Genomic DNA, 11645 nt, shown 5'->3' on the forward strand with positions numbered 1-11645 from the left:
TGCCAAAGAAAGGAGAAAATGTCTGGTCTTTTTGCCCAACAGTTTCAGGAAAAGATTATCAAAATCTGGTTTTAAAGAACATAACTAAAGCACACCAAGAGCCTGGTGCCACTGCCTCGTTAAAAGCTTACTGTCTTCCAAACTTCAGCTGATAACACATACTACTCGCCCATCTGATGAGGAGACAGTAAAGACTGAATACATTTAATCTACAGTGGAGTACAAAGTGAAATCCTTCACCCTGATTTTCTAGAGCACTATCCCACTAAGAAGTGGGCAAATATGTAAGAGACTAGACACAGGATGCTTCACACAAGACCAGCCCATTTGTAGACTGCTATCTGAGACCTGACCAACCAAAATAAACAGAACTACCAACAGATTTTAGAAGTATACAAATTCCAAATCGCTTCTGCTACAGCTTTTTTAGCTCCCTGTCTGCCAAGAAACGTTCAGACTCACTGTGGTGCTTCAAAGAGGATGGGGTCTATCCTGAAATTGCTAAATGAATTGCTGCAACTCTGATAGGTTCTCTACCAGGCACAGGAATGCAGAGTGAATTCAGAAAAATGGCTTTTAGTCATACTGTTGTGCCATGCATGGTGACCTTTCCATCTAGACACAGAATTTCTCTTGGAAAATATGTTCATCACTCCATGTCAGAAGCCCAGGCCCAGCTGATAAGCTCTGGAAGGCAGGTGAGGTAGCAGGAAGAGAGAGACACTCCCAGTCCTAGCTGACCAGACCCCAAGCTGATGAATCTCCTTTCTTCCTGTCCAGTTAAGAGGAGGGGCAAGAAGCTGGAAGCGGTATGGATTGTGCTTCCTGACTTCCTCACCCTGACTCTGCCTAAGTGAAACTGAGTTAACACTGTGACTTCTATGTTTATCAACATATAAACCTTTGTGAAACCAGATTTTCTATGATGGCTGGTATAAAAAATAAAATCTCAAAACATGTTCAATACTAGATTGCACTTTGTGTTGCATTGTTGAATCTGAACAATTGGCTAGATGTTACTATTCCAAAAAAATTATAATAGATACGTTTCAGTACAATGTTACCAGCTATTTCTCTGAGCAAGACAAAAGAGTGTGCTTTAGTAAATGTATAAATTTTCTGTCTTTAAATCTTCAAAGGATCTTCTTTATGAAATGATGGTTTTGGTAGACAAAGATGATTATTATTTTACTGTCCACACCTAACAAAGTAAAGAATTGGCAATTCCAGATTTGCTCTGACTTTATTTACCTGCAAAATCCAACTTCTGAGACTTCTGACTTAGAAAATTCCTATTCCAAGTCCCTCGCTGGATGGATAAATTATTTTTTCCATAGAGGTTGATGTTGTACTAAAGGTGACACAACAAGAAAATGGCAAAACCAGCTCTGAATCTAAATCTCCAGCTGAGAAGTGTGACCTCATGCCCTTTAGGAGGTTGGTGAGAATTTAAGTCAATTGTTTTAAAGTATTTAAAAATTAAATAAATGTTATTCATATTCACAGTTAAAACAGAGTTTATATAAAGGAGGCTTATAAAACTGTTTTCAGTGCTTTAAAGCTGTAAATAAAGCTTAAATGCCATATGTCAATTTAAAACATCTACATTTTACCTTAACATATGGACAAAATTCCACAGGGATACTCGTAAAAATAACTAGATATGCATTGTGGATAAGCATAATAGAATCGGCCTCATTCTCTTTTTTAAGTGAACATCTATTGTACACCTGGTTGTATAGACTAGCAAAAACGTTTCCATCAAAAATAGATTTATGTGCTAAGCCAATAAACCCCAAAGTGGGCGATTTTGAGAGAGACTGCAACAGGAAAAAACGTCAAAGAAATTAAGGATGAAAACCACATGGCACACAGCTTTAGAGTAAAGGACTGAAGAATTGATCTCCATTTAAGTGCTAAAGAGAAACTGTAAAAATAAGCAATTGTCAAGCCTGTTCTTCCACAGATTTTGAAAAGCTTGATTCCAAACTGTTTCACATGAAAGTCACTACACTGGGGGAGCTATTCATGGCAAACCACCTGGATAATGTTTACTCCTAGACCTCAAATTGATCATAATTATAAATGGACTCTCTTCATAAGTGTCCTCATATGTAAAATAAGCAGCTAACTTCAGTCAGTTTCCCCCATGACTACATAACAAGGGCAATTCTGGTCAGCTTGTATAGCAGTGAAGAGGATTGCCCTGCCAATCAACAGAGGACCATTAACAATGTGCACAGCCAGATTATTTTAAATTCTTCATTGTGTCCCCCTCACAAACTGGTGTCTCTTGATTGCCTTTGTCTGCTATTTTCATTCTGTCTTCCTCACTGTAAGTTGACTCTTACCTCACTTTCCTATTAAATCACATCTAATCCATCATCTGCAGATATGACTACTGACTAGCCTTTCAGGGTCATATTATTCTGTTTGGGTGGATGGGTGAATTGGCACTTGCTGTCTAGGGAAACAGAAGCCAAATTAATGAGAGCTTGGTTAATTGGAATTCTCAAGAGTGGTGCAACAGATCAGGCTGCTACGAACAAAAATCTGCAACTCAGATATTCTGACCTTTTAAGTGCCATCAAAAGTGGAATGTAAGTGTACTTTACTTTTGCCTATAGTAGCATAAATCAGAATAACTGGCTTAATTAGTTTTGTTTGCAGTAAGCTGAGTTATTAAAAAACACAACTCCTTGAGAGCAGTTGGTGTTGCCATCTGGCCCATTCCTTTGCTCCTGGGTCTCTTTCCCTTCTGTTTCTTGCAGTCCAGAAACCAAGACTTCCACAGACACAAAGCACTTTAGCTGTGAATATAAGTGAATGTGCAAGGAACAGACTAAGGTCAGTGTATCTTCTTAAGAATGTTTCATCTGGGAACAAGACCTTGGGGCAGGGAGAGTATGTATGGGAGAAAAAAGGATACTAAGGTTGTTGGACTCCCAGGCTAGGAGAAGGAATACTCCTTTCATTAAGAAGGCATTTTGATCGTTGTCCATCCAGCTGTGAACTGTGCAGCCCATCTGGTTAGATCAGAGGTTCCCAGGCAATAGATATAATCTCACCTACTAGGTCACCAGATCATCTTTGGTACTTCTCTAAGCTAGTGATGCTCACCTCATCTCACACTCTCATCATTGCATGTCTTTAGTTTTCTGAGATTTCCAACATTAATGGGGAAAGAGTGGTTCCTTATTCCATTACCGTGACTTCAAGTGACCTCTAAGTCTAGAAGAATAGATGTTTTCATTATAAAACTGATTTGGTGCCCTGGTACTTGATTTTTTATTTTAGTCCTCCACTAAAAACTGGCCTTGGGCAATCCACCAAACTTCTTTGGAAGTCAATTTTCTCATTTAGAATATGGGAATGTTAAATACTTTATAGCTCTAAGTTCTTTGGTTCTGTGACATACTGAACTAAATATTAGCTATATCATCCTAATTTCTATTGTTTTAACACTAAAATATAGACATATTCTCAACTGAACAAAAATAAAAAAAATCTCAATTAAATGAACTAATAAAATAAATAACTATATACACAAATATATGCATGTACATATTCACCACCAATTGGGTTTTTTATTTCCTACTGCTAGGAAAACACACACTGTGTCCTCAAAAGCAATTCATGCTTCTTAACATTTTTAAAGCAACTGGCAATTATGGACACTTGGGAAGTTATAGCAACATACAACTCAGACAGGGATTTCCCTAAAAGCCGAAAAATCTCTCAATAATTAGGAGAAAGATGAGAAGATCTTTCAGTTTCCTTCATAATCAAGATCAGAAGGCAAAATTCTCAGTTTAATGCAAATACAACAAACTAGAAACATCAACTCACTCAGGAGGCAGAGACTACCTTCGACAGCCTGGTCTTCAAAAGCTAATTAGTATATCCGTCAACCATACTAGAAGGCAAAAATGGTGCAATAAACATTCTGTTTGCCAGATTTTAAAATGTAAGGATTCACTTTCCTTCAAGTGGCTGAAAATGAAGGTGAAGGAGGCTTGCAATTCATTATCTTTAAATGTAATGCATTTAATAATCTTAAATATGCATATAAGAACACTAAATGCTCTGTGTGTATGGAGAGAGAGAGATCAAATAACTAAACTATAGTTTTTGAATAATTACCGAATTCACTTTTTTCCCAAACATATTCTGTCTTATAGAAAAGCCTATAGAAGGCCTAAATAACTAAGATTTTGAAGATTTTCTTAAGCTGAAAGTAATAGGTATTATTCCTAAAGTTTCATTTGCCCAGTAATTGAACATGTGCCTAGTTTTGATCAAGGGCCAGGAGAAAGTCCCAAGGCTTCTTGTACTCATCTATATTGATTTGAGTACAAAAATTCCATAATACATATAATTCTGTTATGTGAATATAGTAAATGAGCAGCCATGTGTGAAAAACCCAGTTATTGCCTTTTATCTTAGGGACAACAAATCTGTATTGCCTTTATAAGAATGATAATGTAACTTGCTACTCCTCTGACATTTTTCCTTTTCTAAACTAACCTCTTCTGCCTCTCTGCTGCTTAAGGGTCCTCTATCTAAGAAAAAGCAGCAATTCTTCCTATTGGAAACACTTGAACACTACTTAAAGAGAAAGCAATTTAAGTCACGAGCTGCAGTAACTTGAACCTTACTCTTTTGCAGATTAGAGACTATTATAAATTACAGCTGAGCTTTCATGTCTATATTCTCAAGTGTCCCATGGTCTACTCTTGATATTACATCTCGAATTTCCTAGCTCTCTTGAAAATCAGCCCATTTCAGAACATAAAACTATTCTTAATATGTCCCAGAATAAAATTCAAAATAAATATTTTTTTAAATATGCAAGATGCTCACCATAAATATTATGCATTACAGTATTAACAAGGGCAATTCGGTTCTGCCAAAATACCCAAGAAGCAAATATTTGAGTTCTTATAATATGACAGAAATAGAGTACTTCAATTATCTGAAGTTTAGTCAAAACCCAGAAAATAAACAAAAATGAACCTTGAAAAGTCAAAATATTTAGAGATGGATGGCACATGAATTGTGCACTGAAGTGCTTGCACTTCACTCATGAAAGGACACCTCAAGTTTATTTATTCAGATATGAAAAGCATATATATATATATATATATATATATATATTATTTTTTTTTTTTTTTTTTTTTTTTTTTTTTTTTTTTTAAGCGACAAGGTCTCGCTATATTGCTCAGGCTGGTCTTGAATTCTTGGGCTCAGTTAAAATCAGGCCTGCTGAGGGGTGCAGTTGACAGCACTGCAGCACTGAAAGTTATAAAATCTTATATGTACACATATATAAAAGAAAAAATATAAACAATACTCATCCAGGTAGAAACTTAATGTAGAAACTTACAGTTCTAACTCTAATCATCAAAAGTAAGTGGTAGAGCCTAAGTTCATAAACTTCAGTCTGGAAAACTTACTCCCATCACACATACACTGGACCAATGGTGCTACACACGTCAAAGTTTCACTTCACATTCTTACATCTGACCAGTGGAGCTTGGCGAAGGTCCCTACAACCATGCCTCCAAAATGGTCTAACATTACCACAAATAAATGTACAGTTCTATACATTTTGTATTTGCATTGCATTCATCTATGAATGTATTTATGAATATTTATTCATTTTACACTTGTGAAAAGTTGTTACCTGATGAAATGGAATAACTCACCATAGCTTTTTCTTCCTTATGCTTTATTCTAAACTATTTCAGCTAAAATGAAATGAGAAATGCATCACAAATTCAATGACAACAAATTTTCTATTATATCTTCTTAAAAGTTGCAATGAGTCAGAACCTATAAATATTTAATTGATTTTAATTGAGTCTAAAGGACAGCATCACAATCAGTTGAATGAGAATCTCTATTTGAACATCTGTTTGACCAAACAGAATCAACTGAATGTTTGACACTGTTCAGATACAATATTAGTTATTAAAATGCATATAAACATATACATACAATGTTGACAGACAGGCAATCTTCTCAGGAAAAATATAAAGATGACTCCCTTGACTTAAAGTACATTTACAGCATAGTACTATTCTTGCCAGTGGAGTTGAAAACCTTATGTTGTACTAGAAAATATCTCTTCTAAGCCATCTAGGTTTTCCTCTCAGATATTTTGCAATTTTCTAAAATGAACTGAATTTCCAACATTAAGTTTTCTATGTCATTAAAATGTATTTCTATAATAAATGCAATATGCTTTGAATATATAAGTAAGGCATAATAAATCAATTTTGCTTTCCAATACTTCTTAAATTGATGTCCTATCAAAGTATATATAAGGTGACCAAAATACTGTATTGAACCTTGAAGAACAAAAACCATTATCTATTTTTTTAACCATTTATGTGTCAGTTCACACAGCAGAAAATACACTCAAAGAACCTCAATTAAATCAGTTCTGGTACTCCATAACAGTAACTGTTGAATTTTTTCTCCCAAGAGACATTCAATTTCTATTGTCCAAATTCATTCACAAGTGATGTTCTAACTTTTTTAAGGCAGAATAAAAGATTTATGAGAAAAGTTATTCATGCTATAGTGCATACCACTTAATTCACAGACAATCTTACTTCAGAGAAGTCCTACTAGGTTCTTCCACACACAGGTTATCTGACCCTTTATAGACAAGACCACTTTGTGTTATCAACATTTTTCGTTTATTCATTAATAACCTCAACAGAGAATAAGGAACAATCATAAAACTCAGGGTATACCCTTTTATAAAGTGGGAGGTTTGGAACACAGTATTCTCTTGTAGGGAACACTCATTAGCATTGAAGGCAGTGGATAATCTATCGGCACCACCAATATCTGCTGAAAATATGTTAGAAAATCTATGTGCTTTCCACCCCCCCATCTTATCTGGATGTGAAGACTTAAAAAAGTAAAGCAGTCATGAATCTACTCATATGCCAGAGCTCTCCCCCAAATTAACCTAACCCCACCCACCAAAAACACAAATTTTCAACCCATGTCCCAAAGTAGTACATTATTAGATAACGTGGGTCTAGAGTTTGAGAAGAGTGATGAAGTGTTACAGTAATAGCTGAGTTCAGTCCTTCTTAGTCCTGGAGTTCAAAGGAAGAGAAGTAAACTTTCTTCTTCCCAGGAAGATTGGATGTTTGAAACCCTCACTCACACCAACCCCCCTTCTGCAACAATCACTCGCTGAGGACAGTGATGTCCACCGGGTCCACTCATTGGAATCACCTGAGAAGTACTTTTCACAGTCTGCAGGCCAAGTGCCAGATCAACTCGATTTGCACCTATGAGCACAGGGCTCAGCTACTGGTGGTTTTTCAAAATTACCACAGTGACTTGAATCTGCAATCAGACTGAAAAGCACTGCTCTAAAGCAGAGGTTTTTGAACCAGGAGCAATTTTGCCTGGAGCACCCCAACCTGCAACATTTGGTAGCATCTGGAGACATTTTTTATTGTCATAGCTGGTAATTCATGGGTAAAACTCAGGAAAGCCGTTAAACCTCCTAATATGCATAAGGCAGAACCTTACAACAAAGAATTATCTGGTCCAAAATGCTTTTAAGAAACCCTGAACTGGAGGAAGAGTTGTTGGGAGAAACAACCCGCCCTTTGCATCTCTAGAGATACCTTCACCAAAAGAAAGAAAAGAATCAATAGGAAGCTTTCAGGAGAAAGACTTACAATCCTAACACTCCATTCAGCAAAGCCAAAGTAGTAATAAATGGACCTTGCTTAATGCAAGTGAATGATTTCCTCACATGTGCTTTCGTTGACTTGTGTGATGTTGACAGAGGCACTACTACACTGCAGTTTACTGGAACTTGCTCTAACAAGGCAAAGGGAATTAAACCCATAAAGATAATTAAACAATTCTTTTTTAAAATAAAAAATAAAATAAAGAGTAACATTTATTCCTCCTCATTTGCTGGTAACCAGCCATATGTGTTTCTAGGATTAAAATCAAACTATTTTTACTAGTTTTTCTCCTGGAGTCATAATGCCCAATAAGTGAACTACTTGTAAGGGTCTCTGATCATCAGATTCATCTTCATCTGGAAGAATAACAGCAGACAGAGGTGTTGCTAGAAGAACCTCAAACATCTAAGACATCCATGACCTCAGCTAAAATAGTTATCTGTTTAAAAGCAAAGATGGGCCACCTGTTATCTGAAAGCAAAACTCCTTAATTTCATGTTGGAAGGAAATGTTTCCATCTAAGAAACTTCCATTTAACCTTGGATTTCAATAGAATCAGGTGACACCCTCATTTTCAATACTTGAGGCTGTCAGTTTATAAACATTGATAGCTAGAAGTGGCTATCCAATTACCTAACTTACAAATCTAGAATACTGCAAATAACTTAAATGAGTGGGCAAATGCCTTAATACCTAGATGAGGTAAGTGTTGAATCTACTTCCTATTTGAAAAGAAGCAAATGCATTCATAGGATTTTGTTTAGTTTGGAGGTTTATGTTTGTTTTGTTTTTGCATTTGTTATTTTCTAAACAGTTACTGAATAAGAAATGGCTATACAGACTTCAATATTTTTTAAGAGAGGAAAAATACCTAAAATTCATCTTTGCGTTCCAGTTGGAGATTAAGCCAACAGTTTTAACCAAAGGAAATGTTTGGATGTTGAGTTCAACTATTCCATTCACTGAGCTTGTACCTGAAAGGACAGGAAGATTTAAAGATGCTCAAGACCCAGTCAACTAAAGCAGTACGCTCTTTCACTAACGTTCCTTCAATGTACATATGTGTATGTTTTTGGAAGGAATGCCTACCCTTACAGGTATTACAATATCGTGTCATTATATATTTCACTTCTGTTTCAGTCTGCCATAATGCACATACATTTCCTGCTTGTTTTAACCTGCTTTTTGTTCATGAAAAAACATACAAGTACTAATCCAAAATATTGACACTAACCCCAAGAAGAATGACTTTGGAAACAACTCAGCAAATCTGCAATTTGGGATTAACCTCAATACAGGTTCCTATCTGTGAACACACCAATGATTGTGTGGGGATTTAAAACTATAAAAAAGTATGTCTTACCACCCATATCAAGAATTAATTTGTAGCAGTAGGATAAATACAAACTACCAATGCCCATGTTTATTAGGCTGATGATTCATAAACATCTCACTGTGCCACTTCATTTTCCAATTAATTACTAAAATTAAAATGCAATGCAAATATACTGCAAATATACTTTGGTGAGGATATCAACTGTCAGCAGAAGTCTGATCACTGAAGGATGAGAAAGCTCAAAGTAGACATAAGATTTGGACTATAGTATCATTCTATAAAAATTTATGTATTATGTCAGATTTTTAACTAAATCAAACAGTTGAATTTTAAGAAACATTTGCCGACCCACTAAGTTTATCTGAATCCAGGCTATAAGCCATGATGTAATTTCATCTTTACCTACAGATACCTTATTTTATGTAAGGCATTGTTTAAAAGTTGCACCTAAAAACTTTTCCTGTGCATTAACTGATTAAACTAGAGGAGTTCTTTATGGAAAGAAGCCCTTGTGTAAACAGAAGAATTGTTTTGGAAGTAATCCACTTGCCCTTAAGTATTTTCTTTTTAGTTTAAGAAGCAAAGTTTCCTCATAATAGTGAATATATTTACTTCTCAAGCTCATTAAAAAGTAATCAACAAATGGAAAAGTCATTAACTTTACCTTCCCATTAGCCCATTTTCCCCCCAAAGACAAACTTCATGGCCAATGACCTATCTCGGGATAGTAACACAAAATTTCTTTTTAAATGACTTTCATCTCTTGTAAAGTACTGGGTAGCCAAGACTACCTACAGCAATCAGGGCAGTATCTCCACTGCTCATGGAAAGAATGAGTGGAAGTTCAATCAACCTGGTAAAGGCACCTGCCAGGAGATCTCAACACGACAGGTGAATTGCCTCCTCTCGGCCTCCGCCTCCCAGCAATGGAGAAAGAAGCAGCTTCCTGTCTTACCCACCCTTTTTATTTCATTTACGCTTAAGAGAACATTGGATGCATTAGAAGCCAAGCTTCAGGAGTCAATTTTCAGCACTACAAGAAAAAGATTAGGATGAAATGGAATCCAACAGGTAAATCCCCAAATACAATATTGAAAATTTACCCCTTTGTGTCACTGCTAAAATTGGCAGCTTCCTCCACTACAGCTCAGAACTGGCTGCACAGACTCCAGAACACCTTTCAAATAAAATGAAAAACCTCATATATTTTGAATGAAAAAATCCCAGTCTATAAAATCAATCATGTTAGCTCCAACTCAACCATAGGTAACATAAAAGGATTGTGGGTCTGGGGGGCGGGGAGGTTTTGTTATTGTTTTAAGAAATGATTTTTTCTTTCAAGTTCAAAGTGCCTTCAGAATCAAGATGCAGAAAATTAGGCCTCTTTCAAAAGGCTTAAAAGCTCAAGTTTAAAGCCTCCTCAGCAAACGCAACAGACATTATGCTTTGGAGTGTCCAAACACATCTGTACGTTATTTAAAGTGATACACTTAACCAGGAAAGAAGTCTCTTATAAAAGAACACACTATTCAGAACACATTTTAGAGAGCTTGGTGAGCGTGCTGGTGGATTTTGAGTAAAGAATGGGATCTGCTGATATATTTCAGATGCAAAGAAAAGTCACAAATTCAGGTCGGGTGCGATGGCTCACACCTATAGTCCCAGCACTCTGGGAGGCCGAGGTGAGAGGATTGCCTGAGCCCATGGGTTCGAGACCAGCCTGGGCAACTTGGCAAGACCTCATCTCTACAATAAGTCAAAAAATTAGCTGGGCGTGGTGGCATGTGCCTATAATACCAACTACTTGGAAGGCTGAAGCAGAAGGATCACCTGAGCCCAGCAGGTCGAGGCTGCAGTGGCCGTAAGTGTGACACTGCACTCCAGCCTGGATGACAGAGTGAGACTCCAACTCAAAAAAAAAAAAAAAAAAAAAGAACCACAAATTCAGACCCTCGACACAATAGAAAAATCCCTCAAAGTAAGGCATTCTTAAGGCATCTGGTCAAACCAGTATCAAGACTGTTTTAGGGACATCATATTTTTTATGTTATTGTTTTTCATAATAAATATTCATTTCTTCCCGCACATAAGCCATTAACTCTGCTAAAAAAAGTTTTGGTAACCATTCCACAAGCAAGCCATAGTAGGAAACAGCGCATCACTGGGAAAATGCTCAAGTTCAAAATGAAAAAATTTTTAGAATGGTTCTGTTTTTTAATCTCCAATATTCATAGATCTTACCCAGACAACCCAGGATCCTAAAGAATTATTGTCCCTCTCCCTCCTGTAACCCCTTGTCCCCAACCTTCTTCAGGCTTACTTGACTGATAACTGTAAAATATAAAATCAGATCAAGTGGAAGAAACACACATCATGATTTCGGGTCAAACGTTTGCTCCCGCCCTAACCCTAGCCAGTACCTGCCCTTTCTAATTAATGGCTGAAAAGCCCTTCATCCTTCAGACACGAGTGGGCCCCACCGAAAGCAGTTCCCCAGCACGTACTGACCCACCATTCATGCCACTGTAGATATTCCGGTGATGCGGTGACAGGTCCTCTTGCGCCTGCCGTCTGAGGGT

General features: G+C 36.7%; 1 protein-coding gene across 1 annotated transcript in view; it reads right to left on the reverse strand.

Moving 5' to 3' along the window:
- CCDC85A (coiled-coil domain containing 85A) overlaps positions 1-11645 on the reverse strand; it is a 233128-nt gene that overhangs the window by 212690 nt on the left and 8793 nt on the right. The window contains exon 3 of the mRNA XM_008070606.2: positions 11579-11645. This exon is cut by the window's right edge and continues 22 nt beyond it. Coding sequence (XP_008068797.1) covers positions 11579-11645 — 67 coding nt within the window. The remainder of the gene's footprint in view (positions 1-11578) is intronic.

This window comes from Carlito syrichta, unplaced genomic scaffold (assembly GCF_000164805.1).
Source record: "Carlito syrichta isolate Samal-C Ts95f unplaced genomic scaffold, Tarsius_syrichta-2.0.1 Scaffold313849, whole genome shotgun sequence".
Classification (NCBI taxonomy): Eukaryota; Metazoa; Chordata; class Mammalia; order Primates; family Tarsiidae; genus Carlito; species Carlito syrichta.